This window comes from Pagrus major, chromosome 15 (assembly GCF_040436345.1).
Source record: "Pagrus major chromosome 15, Pma_NU_1.0".
NCBI classification, from domain to species: Eukaryota; Metazoa; Chordata; class Actinopteri; order Spariformes; family Sparidae; genus Pagrus; species Pagrus major.
The window spans coordinates 12,243,836-12,267,277 of record NC_133229.1 but is presented as its reverse complement, the minus strand read 5'-3'; the positions used below and the strand labels follow the sequence as shown (position 1 = coordinate 12,267,277).

At 42.5% G+C, this 23,442-nt stretch overlaps 2 protein-coding genes across 6 annotated transcripts in view; one reads left to right on the top strand and one right to left on the bottom strand.

The window, feature by feature from the left end:
• The window catches only part of macrod2 (mono-ADP ribosylhydrolase 2), a 432,177-nt gene that overhangs the window by 78,777 nt on the left and 329,958 nt on the right, over positions 1 to 23,442 (top strand). The window lies entirely within an intron of this gene.
• On the bottom strand, positions 620 to 11,079 carry flrt3 (fibronectin leucine rich transmembrane 3). The gene is made up of 3 exons (XM_073481228.1): positions 10,873 to 11,079; positions 4,789 to 5,508; positions 620 to 3,809 (listed from the first exon to the last, which is right to left on the bottom strand). The coding sequence occupies exon 3, from the start codon at positions 3,765 to 3,767 to the stop codon at positions 1,815 to 1,817; it is 1,953 nt and encodes a 650-aa protein (XP_073337329.1). The 5' UTR covers positions 3,768 to 3,809; positions 4,789 to 5,508; positions 10,873 to 11,079; the 3' UTR covers positions 620 to 1,814.

Below are 23,442 nucleotides of genomic sequence, written 5' to 3'. Positions count from 1 at the left end.
GGGTCTGCTTGTACCAACCCTCCATATGGTGGCTCGTCATTAGTTTTCTTTTGCCCTAGCGCCTGGGAGGTTCATCAAACCCTGGAGTCCAATCTCTCCACAGCCCGATTTCTACTCTACTGTGACATTTCTCTCTCTGGCCAATCGGATAAGTCACACGTGGCTTCACCGCATGAAAGAACAGCAGCAGCCTCAAGCAGATGTTGCTTTGCCGACTATCCATAGAGTGGAAAACTGGGTCTCAAGAACAGTGTCTGAGTTATTGTTAAAGAGTTCACCATATCTTTGAAGGGGAGATGTGGCTTTGAGGCTATGAGTAAAATTCTTTGTGTTGGATAAAAATAAATTCGATTATGTTTTTCATCTCCAACAATTTTAAGATTATGTGGCTAAACAGTGATTTGAGATATGAATGATAAAAGCAGGTCTCCTGTAGCCGTCCTTTGTACTCCAGGGTAGTTCACTTTGGTACAAAGATAGATTTCTCTTGAGTGGGAAAAAGAATAACTTGAGCAATCAGTGAATAGCATAGCATGGGATAATAGCAATTGAACAGCACAATCAAGAAAACAAAATATTATTTTGAGTGGGGTTTGTAATACGCAAGATAAGGAAAAGCAAAGTTATTTTTGTCCACTTTTATTCCGTAATATGACCAATATTTTTCATATTCAAGTGTGTATGAAAAAAAGTCACTGGGTTCTTAAAAAGCTAAATACAATAAGCATTGGATCAAGGCACATACAAGACTGGCCAAAGGGCATACAATGCACTTTGGTTTTCAATTGTTAAGAACAGTTAACTTCAAATTGTGGAAACATAAAAGTGTGTTCATTTGGAAATAATACAAAATAATACTCATAATAAGGAGTTGCTGCCACTGTGGTAATTCTAATAAAAGCCAACATGTTTTGTCTTTTTGGCCGGGTGAAAAGAATGACGTATGGTACATGGTACTAAAGAATGCCGCCATTGTCGTTTGGCCATTGTTGGCTTGTACAAATAGAGATAGTGGGGGGTCCTCTGTGTCAGCCTGTCCAGTCTACTTGTTTTGAGGAGCAGAGAGCCCCTTAAGGTTGGTGTGCTTTATCTGCCCTGTGCTGTGGCCTACAATCCTATCAGAAACACTGGAACCCTGCTCGGGTTGCTTTGATGTGTTTCTTCTTCTTGCAAACAGAAAAAAAAAATCACACACTGAACAAATCAGAGAAATAAAGCATGGCACCTCATCTTTAGTTATTTGTACTCCATACCAGGTGAATACTAGAGCAGGACTCTTGGTCCGTAGTATGTGGAGACAGCTACTGACTGCTCATTCTTTTAGAGGGCAACATGCCTGCTTTGCGAATTAGTTGATCAGCTGTGCCTTAGTTTATGTCATGTCATTTTTTTGCCTTTTTGTTTTTCAGACAGCCACAAAGTTAAAAGAATGACCTGTGCTTATACTACAAGGTTTTCTAAGGTCTGATTGTTCAACACAGCAATGAAAACCCACTTTCACAGTTGACAAGTCATCATATCTCAGTAGAACACAGAGTTTCTTTTAGTTGGTCGATAACCTTAAGCAAAGGAAATACAGTACAAATTACTACAAATCCCTAAAATATAGAATTGCAGTTAGTTACAATACCCACTGATGGTTCAGTGATGGCCTGCAACTGGAACGTCCTCCGTCTTCATAAAATGTCCTTAAATATAAATTATATGGCAAATGTACAGAACATTGCTTCCTTAGTCTTATAGATCCAGTGTTTTGTAAAAGTCTTGCCACTCTGTTACAGTCGCGCACTCATCATGAATGGCCATGCGCAATATCATGAATGGGAATGGTCTGAATCTGGTATTCCACTGTCTCTGTAGCTCCTGTTGTTAATACTGTTCTCGCTATGTGGGCTTTTGTATAAACTCAGGCCATTAGGTGGGAAAATCGTGTGTATCACAAACTCCTCCTTGGACACAGGCAGTTGATTTATAGGTATCATTTGAAAAGAAGTCTCTCGTATTTCTAGGATGGAGTTGTCCTTCTTAGTGCCAGCCTCAGCATAGTCATCCTTTCTCCGACGGCCTTTGTTGTAGGTGCAGTTCCTGGAAAAAAGTGAACCATTCCTGTGGACATACCAGCACACCAGTGCCAACATGATTATTGCCAAAAGAGCCACAGCCCCTCCAATGATGGCAGCCAAAGGCAGACTGGAATTTTTGTAAGGCTCTTTCTCCTGCTCTCTGTTTAAAGTTGTGGTCGGGTTGTATGATTTGTGAGAGCCAGTCTCTGTCTCTATGCAAACAGGGGTCTCGTCTGACAGGTAAATGTTGCTGGTCTCCATGGGAACCATGCATATCCTATAGGAAGACTCTGGCTCCAGCGCAGTGAGCAGGTACTCTCTCCTCTCCCCTTGCACAATGGTCTCAGTGATGGAGCCAAAGGCAGGGCTGTGTCCCAGCTTTAGCCAGCTGAGCCGTAGGGCAGTCATGGGCTGTGACACCCTCCATGATATGTGTATTGTATCTGCAGTACTTGACTTCACACTTATGGTGATGATTTTTCTGCCTGAAGAGGTGGTAGTGCTGTGGTAATTCTTACCAAAGTCAGGCCCTTTTACTGCAGGTCTTTTAGTCACAAATAAGGGCCACTGGGGCTGTGATGGGCGCAAAGTGTTGGAGACTGTGCTTGTCTCATACGTGGGGATGAGTTCTGAATCTGTGCAGTCAAACATGTCTGTAGTTAGATCTTTAATTGCCATGCCTTTGACCTTATCAGGACCCTGGCACATGAAGCCACGCACATTCACCTTAGACGGCAACGACCGCAGCCAATCGCGCACCCATTTCATCCTGCAAGTACATTGCCAGGGGTTGTTGCGTAGCAGGAGCTGTGTGAGATTGTCCAGATCTTCAAACACACCCTGAGGGAGGCTGCTCAGGTTGTTGCCGGACAAGTCCAACCGATACAGTTGCCTAAGGAAGGCAAAAGCCCCAGGCGGGACCCGATTAATGTGATTATCTTGAAGCTGCAGCTTCTCCAAACTGGTGCCTGGCAAGTTGGCTGGGGGTGATGTCAAGGAGTTTCTCACTAGCGAGAGCTCAGTCAGGTTGATCAGGTTGATGAAAGCCATCTCCCCAATCCCTCGGTTGTTGAGCAGGTTACCATCCAGAACTAGTCGCTTCAGGTTGATGAGATCTTGCAGAGACTGCTCTGAGATGGAGGAGATGCGGTTGTCATCAAAGCGCAGCTCCTCAATGCTCATGGGTAGGCCTGAAGGGATGGTACTTAGGTGGTTTCTGGAGAGAAAAAGCAGTCTAAGGTGATTGCTGTCTCTGAAGGCCCCCTCCTCTATGCTGACTGCTGATACAGAGTTATCATCCAGGTGCAGTTCTTCAATGTAGGGAATTTGAGCTAGAGAGGAATGGGTAATCATCCGAATGTTGTTCTCCTGAAGGTGGAGCTCTTTTAGCCCGAGAGGAAGGTTAGTAGGGAACTCATCCAGATTGTTGCAGTAAAGGTAGATCTTCTCCACGTTTATGAGCCTGCGTAGCTCTGTAGGAATGCCTGAACTCTTGATGCGATTGTTTTGCAGAAAGAGCACTGTGGCATCCAGGGGTAGACCAGTAGGGATGGAAGTCAGGCCACGGTCATTACAGTAGATGAAGGTCCCATCACAGCGGCAGGCTGAGGGACATGAGGCGGAGGTCACCAGGGGGTTAGCAAGGCCCAGCAGCAGCCCGATCTTGATGAGGAAGAGGATAAAGGCCTTGCATTGACGCACCATCTTGAAGCTGTGTTGCCTGGCAGTCTAATCACTCAAGAGCCCCTGGGGAGAAGACACAAGGGTACATTTAATGCACAAGGCCTTTAAAGGAGAGCCAAATTCCTGTTCTCATAATTGCTGGGTGTTTGAAATGCTGCCTGCAGCACTTTCTAGATTAAACAACTGCTGAAAGAATCAGTTTGAATTCTTCCTATTAAATTGATATGAATTGATCATTAGGATTGCCAGACAGTGAAAATAGAGTGAAACTTTTTTTTTAAAGCTTTACATCATCTACAGATTTCCGAGGATTCAAAGTTCAAAAGTAACCTGCATTGCAAATAGAAAAGCTTTTTGTTTTCTTCTGAGAAATGTTTCAACTTGTGAACTCTGAATTGAATCTCTGTGCCTCAGCTTTTTGGCCTTGACTTGTGAAATGTAATAGCATTCCCTAGTTGTTTTACACGTTTCTGTGTCTCAAGGCTGCCTTTCATCTCTACAGACCACGAGGGTGAACAAAGTCTGGCTTTGTTGATGAACTGTTGTGGAACCAAACTACTCTTAAGTCGTGTTAGATCATTACCCATGGCTTTCATGATTCAAATTCTGGGGTTTAACTGGTCTTTTACAAGGTAGGGAAAAAATATCTCCTCATAGAAAAGAGGTTTAGCACTTTTTTGAAACTTCAGAGTTTTCAGAGTTTGCAAGATTAATTTGAGTGTAATTTATCCTTGCACAGTACTGTGTTAATGATCTTTGCTCTAATTGTGGTATGTTAAAATGTTTGAAAATATACATTTTAATTTGAAAAAAAAAATTACAGCTGCGATGAACAAACCTGTGGTGCAGAGCAGAAGGTGCCAACTGGTTGTCGGTCTCTTTTTTCACTATCAATGCGTTGATACCTTTTAATTAGGCTAATACTGATTTATTGCTTTAATTATGCATTCCTGCCATGACCTCCCTTTCCTGCATGTCTCATTAGAAATTGTGGTCAGGTCAGTGAAGTGGAAAGAAGCAAAGCCATCCGTATTTGTCATACCTGATTTATACGATGTGGTAAATCCTTTCCAGCCGCCAAAAATCCAATCAAGGTTTCCTCTTGAATTTTCTTTTATCCTTTCTGAAAGGAAAAGTTTGTCCGAGGGGTTTCTGGTGATATCCTGACCTGGTCAGTGTTTGCTGAGCTGATCCTTGTTTGGACGATGACCTCCTCTGTGTTGTCAGAGGCTCATGCTTTCAATGCCTTTACCATGGCAGATAAGCCTGTCGAAAAAGCATCCCCTCTCACTGACAAAGCATGCGCTCTCAGGTGATATTAAAAATCCTAATGGGTGTTGAAATTGTCGAGCTCAACAGCCATAACTGCAAATTAGATTTTTTGGGTGTTGTATAGTGATCCGTCTGCAGGACAGTGTGAGCTTAAGCAAAGGCTCCTTTCTGCAATCAGGCCCGACAGGCATGATGAGTTGACACAAAGCTGATCTGAGCCATGCCAATCCCCTGTGCCACAGGCTCAATCCAGGCCTGTTCACTTGTGTACTCCAGGTCTTCAGGTAACCCAGAATCCTCTGCTCCCTTGTCGAGCCTGTATATACATTAATCCAGGGCTCTGGTCCCTTTTTCTGAAGCAGATAACCAATGTTCTCCTTTCCTCTGAGGAGCAAAACAGGGCAAGGCGCTTATCCTCCTGGATGCAGCCTCCCTCATGCAATGGCAGCTTGACTCATAACTGTGGCCTCCTCACACCTGGGATGGTGCTCTGAAAAAAACAAACAAAAAAACAGAGACAAACAAGTTTAGTGCCCACATTCAATCATTATAGAATAAGGTTTTAAGGCAATGAGAGGGCAATCGTTCAAGATTGATAAAGACATCAAAAGGAATCTTATTTAGTTTAGGAATGGGTTTGATAATGAACATTGACATTCTTTACATTGTGAATTCTTATTTAGAAATACCCTTTCCTCTAGCCTATGATTTAGCCTGTTGACCTTTTACATCCCGTTACTCTAACAGGCCACATTTCTTTTCTATGGTGATAGAAGAAAGAATGTCCATGCATATGCAAAGACAACAGTGATGTAGACCCCAACACAATGGCTGAGGGTGGAGCCCCAAGGCCCTTCTCAGTCCAGTTCACTGCTCAGCTGAGCTTTTGGTGTTTTACAAGAGAACTATTCCTGTGATTAAAAGATGCAGTCTTTTCTAATTTAAAAACAAGACCAGTCCAGATTCCACATATGAGATGAAAACCTGGTCCAGTCAGTGCTAAATTACTCACATTGTTAAAAAACATTCATGACAAATGAGGCCCATTTGAATTTCATATGAAGAAGAGGTTGGCCATTGCATCCATCCCTGTCACTTCCAGCTCCTCTCTGTGACCCCACAAACCCCACCTCTATGAATGCTGTTTCTGTTTGTAAAAATAGAATTTCCTTTGCAAAAGATAACATTCTGTTTCCTCTTTCAACACAATAGCTTTGTGTCCTTATATGTAACCATCCATGTGACCTGCCGGCAGCCACTGTTTGCTGTAAAACATGTAAAGGTAAATTGGGAACAAGGGGCCCAGCCATTTAACAGTTGTAGCCCATGACAAGGAGAAGATTGGGGAATTGAGAAGCTTGTAACTCGATTACAACTCCTGAGATGCTGTCTAATAATAATGCCCCCCCTTCCTTCTGTTCCATCTAAACACGGCCCCTCAGCCCAGTATTACATTAGTAGTAGATTAGAGTCTGGGGAAAAAGCACCAGATGTGACCTCTACTAACTTCTGGAATAAAGGCGTCTGACAAGGGGGAAAAAAAGGATGAAATTCAGTAATGGAGTTTTAGAAAATGGCGTGATGATAGAGGGATATGTGGTGTCTGTCTGTTGGAATGAACTTTTAATGCAGCGCTTAGTCAAGCTATTTCAATTTTAAATAGTCCCTTTCACCTCATTTTGTAAAGTTCTCCATCTTCTGAATACTGTTAAGTATGTAGTCTTGATTTGAATCCTTGAATTCTTACCATCACATAAAGGGAAGTAATAGTCTCCGCATTTCTGTCTTATCAAGGAAACTCGGGGAGACCTATCCGCACTCGCTATAATTGGCTTTAAGGGTTGTGAGACAGAATGATTCTTTGCAGAAAAAACCCCATATATGATATGGTGCAAATATTTTTAGCTAGTTTGTCTATTCTTTGGCCACTACATCTCTGTTACCTGGTGAGATAACAGACTCTGACTCGGTGTCCAGTAGAAGGGCCAGGGGACACTGTTATTCATTTATGAACGCTGGTGCCAGAAAGAACAAAAACATTCTGGTGCATAAAGTATCATAGGCCTCAGTGTGATCTGATATTGTGGGTGATTTATCCAATGTCTGCTTTGACTCTTGCACATTTTGCATACTTTGCGAGGAGCACAGTCAGGCCTAGATGCTTGGCTGTATTTTTTCTCCTTTTCTTTTCACGCTCATCGGATTTCAGGAGAGTGGCCCCTCTCTATTGTTCGCTACAAGGCAAGCATGTGGACCTTGTAGCCTCAATAGAGGGGGTTTACGTATTAAAATGTTTTATTCGGGTATTTGAAAATTCCTTTAAATTTACACAGCCCATTTTGTAAGCCTTTCTATTGAATTTACGCAAATGTACGCACCCACACACATACACACACACTAGGTTCCTGTGCACACAATCATTTTGAGAGCAGTGGAGGCTGAGTTCAACATTTTTAGTGATGGATGTCTTTCTCCATCGTTCTAATAAGCTCTGCCGGCCGACAGGAGATTTCTCTAGCAGTCAAAGTGGCTTCTGCTTCATTTAATCCGAACTGGCAAAGTTAAATTGAGCATCCTGGTAAAATTGTGTGTGTGTGTACAGCGAGTTACCTTTCAGTGGAGAGCGTAGGAGGCTCGCACAAAGCTGGACACTGATAGCCATTGTGAGCTCAACACGCATAAATGCACATTAGTCTGCAATAACAGAGCACAAGACTTTGTGCCCCCGAGTCATACACTGCACAAGAAAGGCTTTGGAAAAACTCAAAGAGAAACAATTTCATGCCTGTCAAAACTATTGCAGATTATAATGACTCTTAGTTCCGTAAAATACAGAATAATATTACATAGGCTACATTTAGGGTGGAAAGATCTGTAGAAGTAGTAATGGCTGGCTGTTAAATTATTCATGAGCCCTGAAATTAATTTTGAACCACAGTAGAGCTCTCCATTGGGAAATCAATGTTGTTTGTATCTGCTCTTGATTATTCATTCTAATTCATAATATATTTTGAATTATGATTGATTGCACACAGTATCATTATTCTGGGTTATATATTTTTTTTTTAGTTTTTGACTTTAAAATGTGTTTTCTTTGCATCTTTGCTTGGTAAGTTGATAGGTTGGCAGCAAACACTTAAATAAGACTGGAATACATTAATTGTTTATGTATGATCATGCAAATAAATGTATTTATTTTGATGGACAGCTGAAGCTGACCTGATATGAGAGCCCATTTGTATTTTCTTGTATTTACATTTTTTGTTTAATGATTTTCTGCTTCTTTTAGTTTTGTTTTTGTCAATTTTTGTGTGCGATTAAACCCTGTGTCTGCCATAGATTTACATATTAGTAAGTACGTTAAGACACCAGGCAGCGGCCTGCTGTGGTGCAGAAACACAATGGAACATTCATGGTCACATCTGAATTCACAGGGACACAGAAGACGTTTCTGCTGAGGACTAAATGGGTGAAAATCTGTGATAGTTTCACAGATTTGGTATGTGGCCTCCTGGCGCTGTCTTTAGATGGGCTGAACAGATGATACGTTTGCTGGCCCATTAAGAGCAGAGAGAGGCCTGGGACACACGGGGGTCTCTCTTTTGTAACAGTCTGAAAGGAGAGATCTGTAGCAGCTGCAGTGGTTTTTCCCCACATGGGGGTGGTAGGCACTGCAAAATGAAATGCGTGTGTGTGTATGTGACAAGCAAACACCTAAACAGTGTATACTCATGTTAAGATTCACACCGGAGCCCACATTATTGCAGGCCAGAAACCGATATACAATTCAGAGATCTGTTAACCTGACTACAGTTTCACCTGACTCGTATCGTTTGCTAAAGGTTTCTCCTCTAATATTTATGCTTTGCAGTCATAATTACAGCTTCACTTTTAGTATCCAATGTGAAACGACTTCTCTTTTGAAGCTTGGAATAGATGGTGAAAAAAGATACAGCTTAGTGGCTAAATAAATAATGAAAGGAACTGAATTAGGCCTCCTCGGACTAAAGTGTTTCATCTGAATTATGTCTTGGTAGTTATGAAAGTCTTAATACTTTTTTCCCCTAACACAGTCATCCATATTTGATGCATTAACTTTTTCTGGGGATAGCAGATTCTGTCTGTAGTGACCTGGTTAGTTGTTAATCTGCCATGTGAATTCCCTCTGAAAGCAACTGACTGGGGACTTTAGCCTGAGGCAGTCATCACTGAAGACAATTGGGTCTGTCCTCATGTCTACCATGTTTAACAGGCTATTTATTTCTTTGTCCCTCAAACACACTGAACAACAAAGAACTACCATTGCATTGGTTGACAACTGAAGTCAAGTTTGCGCCCACTGTTAGTGATATACTGAAATCAGGCTGTAGCCTACATAGGACATCAGTCATTGTTTAAAGCCGGGATGACCTTATCGTCTCATGAAGATAAAAGGATTGGATTAACAACTGGCCTTGTCCTGATGCTGCCAATAAGACATTCAGCTTAAATAGCCACAGTGCGTGAGAACTGAGGGGCGCACACTTTTATTGCATTGATCTAACTGGATAAATATGAGGTTGTATGGAGGGAAGCGAGCTTTGATTCATTAGCGTCGTAGATTGACATTTGAATTGAGAATCTGCTGTCAGTCGGCCATATGAGCAGACGGTATAATCTTACAGTGAATTGCGTTTATTTATATCTGGAGGCTTATTAATACGACAGTCTTATCAGAGCTGCAACTTGCACGTAAATGTCAGATATTTGTTTTGAGGCGTTGTTAATGTAACGTTGCGTTGTCTGCGTTAAATGAGCCGCTGCTTATGTGCGAACTGGTGCGTGTCAAACTTGAATGGATTTTTATTTCTGTGCGTTTTCAGGGGACTGCGCCCTAAAGCAGGAGAAGGGGAGTCCGTATTATCTGCAGACAAGCTTCCTGTAACACACAGTAAAAAATAAAAATAAATAAAAAATTCAATGGAGTAGGATATGAATAGGAGCCGGTCCGAGTCGTCCAGACAGTGACGCCGGAGACGCATTTAGCGGAGTTTCTCCAGCTGCCCCCTTCATGTTCAACTCCGCGGGGTCTGCGCTGCAATTTCAGCTGCACTCCGGGGTGTCCTCTCGGGCTGCGACACCGAGGCTAAACCACACAGCCCCCCGATAATCCTATCAAGTTTGCGTATTCGCCCCTGATTATTTCCCCACTTCTTTCACAGCTGAAATAAGGGACGGAAAAGGTTTTTACACGTCCCTGTTGCTCTCTCCTCACATGTTTTGACCAGTGTGCTGAGGCGGAGCGTGAATGTGATCGAGAAGCAAATTCAGCGTGTCGCAACGAGAAATTCATCTCTACAGGCGGAGTGGGGGGGGGAAAAAGAGAGAGAAAACAGAGATGTGGTCTTTGTGGTCTCTGTTGGATGCATGCAGAATAAAGAGGGACGCAGCGCAGGATCGAAGCAGCAAGTTGCAGGCATGAGAGGGGCTTGAGCTGACGAGAGAGATGAGCAGATGTCTAACTCTGATTTGTACCTGTCAGACTGAGCACATTGACTGGCAGTGCGTGAACTAATAGAAGAGCATAAATTGGTTGGGGGAAAAAGTGCACGCACGAATTTGCTTTTTAGAAGAAATCGCGTGAAGCGCCTGTGAGACAACCACATCAGAGAGAAACGCAATATTTTCTCGCCAGAGCCGAGTATTAAAAAAAAAAAAGCCTATATGAAGAGGAAAAAAAGAGGGCAACTAATTAGATACAAGCAACTCCTGAGGATTCCGCATGACTTTGAATTCCTTTTGCCAGAAAGAAGATCCAAAAAAGATGAAAAGGATGCATTCCCAACAGGACTGTACCAGCAAAAAACACACTTACCTCTACAATCAACCAAAAAAATGGAAAGTAACAGGTATCCTCTTAAAATTGGGGTTCACAACGGGGGATAAAAAACAATAATCCAATCCAGGATATGAGGATTTTAAATTCAGATCCAAAAAAAAAAAAAAAAAAAGAAACCCTCCTCTCACTCTCAAGGCTGGAGCTACTTGGAGTTTATCTGTAGCAGGACTGCTATGTTTACTGGTGCCCCCACACACACATACACATCTGTAGGCTGTGCAAGGAAATAGGTGCACGTAGATCTCAATACTAATGTGGAGTTGTGTTTGCCTCTAGCTTCAGTAGAGCACTGATGTCATCTGGAGGAGTGGCCTCTCTCCCCCTCTCTCTCTCACTCTCTCGCTCCCTCTCTCTCTCAGTTTGGGATATGCATATGAAAGATGCAGTGTTGGGTGGATACACTAGGGGGAGTGGAGGAAAGGAGAAAGGCACTCACATCCTTGTCAGATGTGTGCACTTAAGAGGAGCGAGTCGTCACTGGTTGGAAAGCAATGCTCACTGGCAGAAAAAGAGAGGAAGAGGGAAAAATAAGGAAGTGTGTGTGTGTGTCTATGTGAGAATAAGAAATACACTGAGTCTTTTACTTGCAGTGGTTTGTTTTAGGCAGCGTGTGGATTTGTTAGCTGTATTTAAATTTTCATTTGCATATTTGTTTGAGATGTGTCAGGATAATTTATCATCAGGTTTTTGGCATTGTGGGCTTCGTTAGCGATGTTGTGATTTGTCAGTTATCTCTGTTGCAGGTGTTCCTTTTTGTCTAGACGGTGTAGATGTTTTTTCTATTTCTGAAAGAGAGAGAAATGTTTCATGATTGTAAAACCAAAGTATTGCATCCAAGCAAATGTAAGCATTGTAATCTAAACAACTAAAGTGCCAATGAAAACATTGTGGTTTGCTATGCGTCAAGCATGACAGGCTTTTAAACTAAATAAAACCTTGACAGGTAATGAATATTTGATGATCTTGTCACAGTGAACCAGAATAATTTATAGCAAGAATTTAGAATTGTGTTTATTCCTAAAACATGTCCGTGTGTGTGTGTGTGTGTGTGTGTGTGTGTGTGTGTGTGTGGCTGCAAATGTCATACATACATGTGTTGATACAGGACATGTGAGTCCGTCTGACATACCTGAACTATTCTGACTTTTGCCCCTCCTTTTTTTCTGTTTGACCCTCTGTGGTTTCATGTTTAAATGAAGCCAAACTGTGGCTCTGCTCCTTTCTATGCCCAAAGCAGCAGTGAGTCGCCCTGTTAGTCAAAGGGCTGTACGGCAGAGCTGACCCCGCAAACACTCTCCCCTGCCCTGCGTCATCTCCAGTGTCTCCCCCTCCGGCTACCTGACAAAGCAGACACCACAACCGGGTGCACTGAGCTGCAATGGAGCAGCTCTGCTCATCTGTTGTTGAATATCAGCTTCCTGTCAATGCCACTGGCTCAACGATTAGATCTGTGTGACGTATGCAGCTGGCTGTGTAATGTGGAGACTCCACTCCTGCATGTCAATCACTAAATAATACTTTTTTGTTAATTACCTCAAGCCTTTTATGATATTCCGGTGAGAATGCCTGGAGGGTCTGCATTCATTTTCAGTAAACAAACAGATTTGTTAGAGATGTGTTATTCACTCTTTCTGGGGATACTAAAATATGTTGCTGAAATTTATCATGCTCTCTGTTTGTCAAGAGAGAGAAGTGTAGTGATTAATGACCATTAGAGAAGCACAAGATAAACTTTCATCAGTAAACCCAATAATATTTTACCTGCAACCGGTGAATGCAAAAGCCAGACTTTGCAATATTCTGCAAATGATCCCAGGTTACACAAAGTGATGCAATTTAACATCCTTAAAAAACTTTCCCACTGGAGAGAAGGTGTTTTCATTAAAGTGCACTGTCTATGTAGTAGAAAGTAGAAATATTTCAAGATTGGTGCTACACAACCCGAGAAAACAGAGTGTGGTAATCCTTTTTGCTCAAAATAACTAGAATACACTGCACTGCAGTGGACCAATAAACACTTCAGCTATTGGGCAATGTACTGCGACTTTGGCAGTTCTTGTCTTGGTTTTGGCTTAACCATTTTAAAAAAGGAATCAATATGGCGGCCGGCTGGTAACAAAGTATCTCATATCAAAGCTAAAAAGTCACCAAAGTATGTCTCTGAAAACAGTTTAAGCGAGTAATATGCGATATTAGACTCTTGGTTAATAGTTGACCAGAACTGCCTAGTTTGACAGTTTGATCTGTATTCCTTTAGTGTGTACGAAACTCCAAATTCCCAGTCACAGACTTTCCATATCACAGCTAAACGGTACACTAAAATGTGTTGCTGAGAACATTTCAGGTGAGAAATGGCTAATGCAGTAACAGAATCTTGGTTCATATTTGATGAAAACTGCCTAGTTTGTCAGTTTGATCTGAGTTTGGTGAGACGCCCAGAGAGAGTGACAGAGGAAGTGGCTCTATCTTTCGTTCCAACAGTTGTGTCCGGAAGTACAATCTGTAGTTTGTACAACAGCCCCTGAGCCAGCAGAAGTCTGTCAAATGACGCAAAACGCAGTATGTGGCAGACTTTTGCCGGTAAATTAGCAGGAAGCTCTGGGTTCCTCTTTAGAGAAAATGCTGTTCGTGGATTGACCTCCTGACATCCAACCAACAGCAGCTCATTTAATATCCCCATTTACACTCCATTTCTGTTCTTGTACTCTGTTCTCCCATTGTCTGCTCATGAGCTGATATGGACCTCTACTCCTAGCAATTGTTATTGCCTCATTAGGATGGTGCACACAACACAAGAGCGACTGTCTAAGTGTCTGACCACTGCTGACATCTCATGCCCAGTTATTTTGCCAGGACGGAACATGTTCCAACTCCGGCCTCAACACATCGACACACGGTTAAACCATGATTGCCATCTTAACTGGAGTGCCTAATTGAGCAGACACTTAAGCCTGGAGCATCTGCCAAACCTACTTAGACCTCTAGTGGAGTTTTTCAGATGTGTTTGCTTTCCAGCGAAAGTGGCTCTCACTTTTGTTTGAAACACAATGGGATTTCTGGACAAATATGAATTGTCTGCCTGTATGCTGTTCATTTGGAGGCAAATCAGTGCGACATTAATGCTCAACTCTGCCGTTAAAGTTTCCACAGAGGCTTCATGTTTTGCTGCTTTGTTAATGAGCTTAACTATCTTATCATATTAGTCCAGGTGAGAGGTGAGAAAAGGTCAGTCTCGGACATCCTGACTTGATCCATGTCTTCCCTCCAGGGGGACAGAGGAGAGAAACCTGTGCCTGACCTCACCGTGGCTTCCTCTCCTAAATCAACTGCAGACACATCTGTCAGCGGCTGTTGATTGACCCTCTCTCAGACTTACAAAGAGCCCCACTGGAGGACGAGGGTGTTGGGTTTCTGTTATCTCAAGACCAGGGAAAATCTGTTGCCCTGTTTGTCTTTTGTTCAAGAGGTTGGGTGTCCTTCTTTCCCAAAGATGCACTCCAGGCTGTCTGGCCAATTTGCCTAGACAACAGACAGGTGGTTTCCTACTCTGTCTGTGATTTCAAAGATGGCTAAATATATTAAGCCACTTGATTTTGTTAAGTGATGGCTAAAGTGCTTTTTGGCTCTGGTGGCAAAAAAAACAACTGTTAAGTGTGCACTTGTTTTATATCAGACCGTACTGAGCACAGTTTTTGTCTGTCATGACAGACATTCGACCAGATAATTGATTTAATTCTTTTTTTGCTCTGCTGGTCAATAGATGGAGCTTGCAGTTGGCAGGCTGTGGTGCCCTACTTTATGGACTAAATCCCAAAAACAGACGAACCCAGTCTGATTGGAGCTAGGTTTTCTGGATATTATTTTATCTCCCTCGATTTTCAGTTTATCTGTCACTTAAGCTTAGTCTGTGTTCACTGAAAAGCTTGTGTGAAATACAATAGGCCCCAGAACTGCTCAGGGGCTCGCAGGGGAAAAATGGATGTCTCGCATGTCTCCTTCCTTTCTCTGACTGGAATTCATTATTGATAAACTTTCTGTGTTCTTAACCAATGCCAAATAAAGGGGAACATGTAAAAGGCTGCTGCCAAAACCCCCCGCTTTGTTTTTCATTTACCTTCTGCTATATTTGCATATTCATCCTTCTACAGGCAATCAGCAGCGATCTTTGCTGTGGGCCTTTCATCTCCGCTCTGCCATCCTGACAGGCAGCTTTTCAGTATCACAACAGTTTAACGAGGATTTGTGGATGAGAGGTACTGTTGGTTATACTAGGGTATTCACATTTTTGATTTGTGAAGGGTGTAATGTGTGTGACAGGGATAGAAAGAGGGTTTATAGAAAAAAAATATAAATCAGTGAATGGATAAATATGTAGACAGATGTTGGATTTCATTAGTGTGGCTGTGTATAGATGTAAATGTAGTCATCGTGGTATTGCTCAAAATGGTTGACAAGAGAAAGCTTTGAGTGATGGAGCTTATTGGATCTTTATGCATATGAATGCAGATGTGAGTTACATGAAGCAGGGCCTTACCACAACCATGATTGCTAGTCGGCTGTTAAGTAAGGTACTAGTCCTTTCTGATGCAGATCCCAGATGTTGAGGGACGGGTCGACCCATTCATATCTTGGGACCAGGATGCAGCCCAGAGAAAGAAAAGAGCGAACAACAACAGAGACTAAAGGGGCCGACATCCTGCTGCTTAGGCAAGTCCAGGGGCTTCGGTCAGTAGTCATTTAGGCCTTGTGTTTGTGGAAGAATGACAAGCCATGCAAATAGCTCCGTCGGCTGTTTTTCCCCTCGTCTTTTGTTTTCTTTGCTTGTTTGTGGTCGCTGTTGTGTTGTCTGTAGGGACAGAGGAACTCGGGGATGAGCGAGTTCTGTAAAAAAGGTAAAGGGGGGTAGGAGCTGACTTGTCAACCTTAGGACCTCCCATAGGTTAATGACCCCAAACACAATGCTCTGTGATCAGATTAGATAGCGCACCCCCCTCACTCTGCTGCACTAATCAGCACAATAAAGAAGATAAAAGATGGAATTACCATACAGTGTTTTCACAGTTCAGCATACATCTCTAATGTAGCTAATTGAAGCCCTTCTCTCTTGCTTGTAACCGGTTTACTACTCCTGCACTAAATCTGTAATTAGCCAACCTAGCATCTTTTCTCCAGCCTTAGTTAAATGGTAGCATTTATCTTTACAATGCACTCTATATGCTTGTGTAAGCGCTGACAGAACCTTGAAAACAAAAAGGCAGCTTTGTGATTCCTAAACTCAGCTTCATGTTCCTTCAGTATATGGGTGAATTTAGTGCTTTAGTCCTTTGAGAATAGGAGTTTGAGTGTCTTATGAAAGGGTCACACAGGGTTTAGAGCGGTACTGAGGGGAAGTCAGGGTTAATGTTATCTTATGAAACAAACCAAGTCTTTGTTACTTCAGATAAGATAAGAAAGATTGTATGAGACCTCAAGGTCCATAATGGCCCTGTTGATTGAAACACAAACAGGAAGTACAGTTCTCTGGCAACAGTATTTTGGGTAAAGAGAAGGGGGAGTACTGAAGTCTCGTCACACAGAGCTGCCATCATCGTGATCAAAGTGTTCACTTATCTGTGCCAAACACAGGTTCTGACTTTGTTTTCTCTATGATCCGTATAACTTTGTTTACTCTCATGAGTCATATCTAAAAATTGCCCTTTTTTTGTTTTTAATGATTTCTCAACTCTTTGTTTTTCTACTACTGCTGAACACAATGGTAGGAAGGCAGAAAGAGATTTTTTTTATATGTTCTTGGTGTGTTTTTTAGAGCAAACTTGCTAACATCAGTGCTCTTAACTCTGAACTGATGCATCAATCATTTGCTTAAAATACATCTTCATTATTCGGCTCCACTCTCGTATATGGTTGTCTAGAGCGATATGATTCAGTTTGTGTCGTTATGTTGTTATCTGTTGATTCTGGGTAAAGTTCTGTTGACATTTTGTCATTGTGGTGGTGGGAGGCTTCCTCAGTTTAAGGTATTGTGAATTCCTGAGGAACTGGAGCCACTTAATTGGCATTAAACTCCACCTGAAGGTGTTTTCAGGTAACACCTCCTACCAGCCCAACAACAGGGAGGCGTCTACACCTCCACGTCTGGCACCAGTTCCTCGGCACTCATCCTGAGTGCCTTGAATATCGGATGTCTTATTCCTCTGCAGCCAGGAGCCACATTCAAAGGAAGCCTATAGAAAGTGATGATGGGGGAATAAAAGGGCCGGTTGAGTCAAGGGGACGTTTATGACTTTTCCTGAAAGAAGCGCCCACCCCCCGATTAGCGCAAGAGTGTTAGGTGCTTGTGGTGGAGTTGTGAATGACACGTTTTGGGTAAAACTGGGAGTAATTGGAGTAGACCCTCTTTATCCCACTCTGTCGCTGGGGTGTTTCTGAGGTTAACCATCTGCAGGAAGAGGTAAATGTGTGTGGCGGTGTATATTACATTGGTGGTGATGGTGACACGGGGTGGGAGGATTTCAGTGTGGTGGACTGGGGGGTGTTATGTTAATCTTGGACATTGACATGCTCTTCATCTACAACCCTGATTCCAAAAAGTTTGAACTGTGTTTAACTTGAATGAAAACTGAATGCAATCCTTTGCGAACAAACTGTTTACAGACAACAGTTTTGCAAAGTGTTCCTGTACCCATGTAGTAATGTCCTTTTATACAATCGCGTGTTTCACAAAGTGGTGAACCTTGGCCCTTCCTTGCTTGAATTCAATTTTATTTGTTTTTACACTTTGTCCCAGCTTTTTTGCAATCAGGGTTGTACATGGCAAAAAAAATCTGTAACTTATTTTTCTCAATATCATTAAAACCAAGCAAGAAACCAGAAACTTCTAGTGTACCGCCATACAAATGGGTTAATTCAGAGTATGATAAAATATAAATTGTGGTTAGTTTACCTAATATTTCAGTTTTATTAAAAAAAAGTGACATGAAATGTGACAAAAGTACTTCCCCAGCTCCCAGTGAAAAAGTAAAACTCTATAAAACCCTTTTTTTTTAAGGGAGAAAAGTAAGGAAACCTTGGGAAAGGATCACACAATGTCTTACCTTGCTTTGGGGCTGATAGGTGCCTGTTGCACAGCATGACAAAAGGGAGACCAGTGATATAATTATACATACACAACAATAACTGTGCTTGTATAGACATGGTTATAATATTTTTCTGCTTACATTATATAATTTAGCTCCAATCACAATTAAAAATGATCGTTGTGAGTACAGGATCATGTTGAAATCTTTGTCTTTGAAGTCTGTTTGTGCTAACAGAGAGAAAGAAGTAGATTTTTCTGTGTATTTGAAGGTAAGGGCTCTGAGCCAAGGAGCATTGCTTTTCTTCTTACAAATCATTGCCTTAAAATATACCTTTCATGCTCCAATTTCCCAAATGAACAGTAAAGAAAAAGCTGTGACATTTCACAGGCCAGTAAGAAGTCCTGTAAGCTGACCCATCAAAGACAACCAGTAAAAGGTAGAGGAAGTCAACCAGCAAATCATCGATAGAGGAGATGGGTAGATTTGTCGGGTAAATAGAAGTACTGCCATTATAACCAACATCAATCACACAGGCAATAACAGAGAAGTGAATTTATACACAGTGATGGGGGGAAAAACACTGGGGCAGGAGCTGCCAGACTTTGTCAGCCACTGATGCTGTGTCAGTGTTGGTGTGAAAATGGCTGCGATTTGAAATGGAAATGGTCCCTTTCTCTGGCTAGTGTTATTGGAGAACAGTCCTTGTGCTGAATGATTCGTAGCTTCTTGCATCAAGTTTCTGCATAACATTGCAATAGGCTCTCAAAAAGCCTTTTCCTCTCTGTAAAGGTCACTGTTAATGTGGAAAATGCCAGAATTTCCTATTCGGAAACATTCATCACTGTGACTGTATCATTCGCAAAAGCTATTCTTTCTATGGCCATTTAAGCAGTTTATGGAAGACATTTCCGGATCTTTTTCTTGACCATGTGTACTGCTTATAATGCATTTTTTTCACGGGTTAGGGTTCTGCACAAAATATTTTATATTCTTTAATATACTGTAACTGATCATAAACAGCTCTAAACATACAGTAGGTGTTTGTTGTATTCTCTGGCTGTGTTACAGCTTTTAACCTGCAATACAGATGCTAAATAATTATTTTTATCTACTGCAGTTCTCCAACTATGTTATCTTATTGTACTTGTTAACTGTTTTGCATTTAAGTCTCTGTACTTCTTCTGATCTTGTCTATAACTTTCTCTCTGCTGCTCCAGTGACCCAATTTCCCCTCTGTGATCATTAAAATTTCATTATCATTATCATCATCAGCAGCGTTTCTCTTATTAATGCCTATCACCTGAGTGTCTGCCATGGGAAGCGTTGAATTTAAGTAGACATGTGCCCCTAATGAATTGCCTTACCACTGTTTCAGTGTTGCATTGCTAAGTTTTGAGCAGGAATTCCTTGGGATAGTTTGTAAAAGTTGAGCCAAAATTCTGCCAAATACATTAAAGTTCTATGTGCGAGGCAGCATCAGCCGCCCCCGGCTCTCTCAGGATAGGGAAACCCCAGAGGAGGCTCCATTTAACCCCAAAGGATTAGTGCTCATGCCTACTTTAGCATTGGTAAAAGGGAAAACGTCTCAGCACATTGAGTCAATAGGGACTCAGGCCCACTCTACTGGCTTCCCACACAAAAATGGACAAAGAAAAAAAAAAGTGGAGCTTCAGCTCCAACTTGAATAGGGCTTGATGTTTGCCCAGCGTGCTTTCCTATTTCCCCCTCTGCTGCCTTCACAGTACATTACTAAACCAAAAATACGAGGCTGTAATCTCAACAACATAATCAAAGCGAGTACTCAGAGCTTGCCTTTTAATATTTTGACTGAATCTGTTAGTCCACCTAAAATGGAAGGAAGATTTCTAATTGGGTTGTTTTTCCATTCCAGCACAGTACGGAAATGGACATATTCTAGTTGTACTTGTTCAGTGGTGTGTTTGGACAGTGTTTATCCCCTGCCTTCTTTAATCCTGTATGCTGAGCTGACTCGCCTCTGCTTGGAAAAGAGCCTGCCAGTGTTTCTTTATGAGCTTATTTTTTGTCTCCTCTCTCTGTCTCATAATTTGCATTCTCCTCTTGCGTCTTAATACTGTATCATAGTTGTCCCTGTGTATGGAGGTTAGCGGAGAGGTGCGGTGTGGAGAGAGAGTCCGGTGCTATGTCGGAGGGCGTGGCCTCTCTTACAGGGGTCCTCGGCAGAGTCGAGGCTCTGTCTGTTGACTTTAGTTCTCCGTTGACATTCCCCTGTGTTTGTCTAGGCTTTCATCATGGCTCCGTTCAAACAAACGCCAGCAACTGATAAAACACATGCTCTCACTAACTCACAGTGAAGCGCACACACACAGACACACACAGACACACACAGGGACACATGGACAGACTTCAATTCGACTTCATAGCAACAGGTGATGCCCTAAAATGGAGTTGTAGCTATAGAAGCTGCATTGTGTGTTTCCAGGACAGTTCTTGTAAAAATGACAGTGACTTTAAAGTGCACTAACAGCTGCTCATAATGTGGAATGATATCTATCTCCTCTGCCAGATACAGTAGCTAGATGTTTCTTCTTGTTGAACTGATTCTGGCGAGTAGTGGAGTAAAATATCAGAGGACTGGTTATGCCTTTCATTCTGAAGGAGGGAGAAAAAACAGCTGTGTTTTCACATATGGCCCTGTTACTCTGCCTTGTACATTTTTGTCTGTCTGAGCTGAAGAACTGGAGCCAACCAACAGCAATTTATCTGCCACTCAAGCAGGAAGAGTGACTTCTCCTGGTGTGGATTGCCGCCTGTTCACTTGTGCGGATGGCTTCCCAGCCTGCCAAATTTCACGCCTGCTCCGGCGCCCCAGAGGTGCAGTAGGAGGAGCAGAGGAACGCAGGGTGTCTGGTTGGTAGCAGTAGTGGCTGAGAGTGATGTGGCAGCCCGCAGAAAGGGAGAGTGTTATCATCCCAATGTGGTTGACGTGGAGAAGCGAGGGTTTTCGGAAACCAGGTGCAAGCCACACCTGCGTGTGTTCCTTCCACCTCGCTTAATTAGAGTTCAGTATCCTCCTAATGAATTTTCTCGCTCTTGTCTCTTCTGTGTTTGTGTGTGTGCTTGTACGTGTGGGTGGGAGCCGATGGGCTCAATTGGGAATTATCTACCATTCCCTGGAGAAAGCCTCGTTTTCCTCCTCTCTGTTTACACACAAGAGCCTGCTCACTTCAGAGTTTTACTCAACAGCTCATTTCGGATCTCCTGATCCATGGTTCAGATTGACTCTGTGGGAATGCGTCTGCTTGTTTCCTCTTGATCTTAATGTTTTTGTTAAAATGTCAATGTAATTTCAGACTATATTGAGATAGTAATTAAAGCTTGGCACAAGTCAGTTACAGTTGCTTCGGCAAAGTGCTTTCACTGTTGTTTGCTGTGCCAGCAGGAGATTCTTTCTCCTGCTCAACTGCAAGTGCAGAGAAACAGTTTTTTTCTGTCACCAGATCTGTCAGCGGGTTGTCGGGGATCAGTCACGTCATTCATCAGATCTGAGGCTGAATGTGTCAGAAGTAATAGAAGTGTATTCATTTTTCTCCTTACTGTAGTGTAACAGCGCTCTGTATGATGTGCAGTCATCTGCTGGGTTATAATTGGGGCTAAGGCTGCTGAACCCCTGTCTGCTCCTTCTGAATGCAGCGACATGGACTCCTCCACAGAGACTCAGTGTGTGATTTTTCTCATAGTCTGACAGGCATTTGAGGCTTCTCACATATCCAGCCGTCAGTTTACCTGAGCCCCTCTTTATGTCTGTTTTTGTCAGTGTGAGACTTGTGTATGACTGTGGGGATACAAGTGTCAAGCATCGGTTTATGCCACATACAGTGTGCTAGGTGCTGTGCTCATGATGTCAGTTAACTACAACAAAAGAAAAGTTTTCTTTCAGTGGTTCCCCAGCTCAAATTCAGTAGAAGCAACACAAGGTTATCAAATCAAAAAAAGTTTTTTTTATTACTTTGATGCAACCAGTCTGCCCCACAACCTTTTACCACCACCACCCACATCACATGGCCAGCTGACCTTGCACCCTCCATGTTTAACAAACTCTCTGCCTTTGTTCATTCAGCCATGTTCCCATGGTGACCGGGCTGAGTCACCTCAAACAGCATGGACATGAGGCCTCCGAGGGCCTAGCTGGTCTCACAGAAGTCAGTGGTTTCACAATAATCTTGGGACATGGAATGGTCTTAATGTACTGAGGATGAAACACATCAAAGCCTTATAGCACAGTCAGTGTACCAAACACTCTTTGAGACATCCTTCTACTTTTGATTGCTGCCTAGAGAACAATATTATGGTATGCTTTGTTGGGAGAGAAAGAATAGTGAAAGCCAGTTGTGTTCATGGTTTACTCAGTGAGCAATTGCCAGGCTGTTTGCTTAGAAATGTGGCTACTTCTTTCTGAGTCAGGATTTCATTGGTTATTTGAATGGTGCCTCATGGAAATCTGAACAGGTCACACTATGAATTTAGAACCCCACTGGCTCATCTATGTACTCACTGCCAGTTGGCTCTTTCAGTTAGATTGAAACACACAGCAGCCCTTTTTGCACAAAGATCGTGCAATATCGCCGCAACAAAGTCCCTTCTCCACGGCGCCTTTGTGAATTTACATTGAACCAAACAAACCCAGTGTGTTATTTTAGTTGTATAACAATAACAATAATCATTTACTGTCCCTGTTATGTGGTGGTTGATCTCATCATTTGGTTGGAGGGTAAAGAGGTCCTGGTCCAAGAGTTGTCTCCCCATTTATCAGACATTTCTGGTTGCTGTCCTTCATCTTTGAGTTACTGTAGCTGCTAACTGCTCCTAGGCAGGCTTGCCACTGGCAGTCGGTATTACTGGTTTTACACAGTGTTTGGGCATATACTATTTACACTACTTGCCCACTGTCCCCACCGTCCTTTTGCTTTGTTTTTATCAATACTTAGGCAGATTGGCGCTGCAATTTATAAACTGAAAGTGTCTGCTCTGAGCAGTAGCGGAGTCGCTGGAGTCACATTTCACTTTTACCTGACAAGCACAGAGAAAGTGAACTGACAAGATAATGGTGGAGGATTTGTTTTTAAAGCGAAAAGCAAAAGCACCAATTTCACGCCTATTTGGACCTGATAACCTTAATGAGGGAACAGGAGTTGGTTACTTTACTGAGAAGTTGGGATGTGCACTGCTGGTTCAGAGGCGAGACAACAGTGACCCACAAATTCAGCCTTTGTATCTCTACATCCAGAATGTCGAGACAGACTGAAGTCCCTCCTTGATCAGGTTGTGTAAAAAGGGCTACTATAAAGACCCTGACATTCCCCAAAATTGACATGAACGAAGACAGTGGTGGCACACTCTCCTTTTATACTACATGTTCAGGTGTCGTACACGTACAGTTTGCGTGATCCTAAATTTTGAGCTGCGGACCCTTGCAGATATGAGTAGA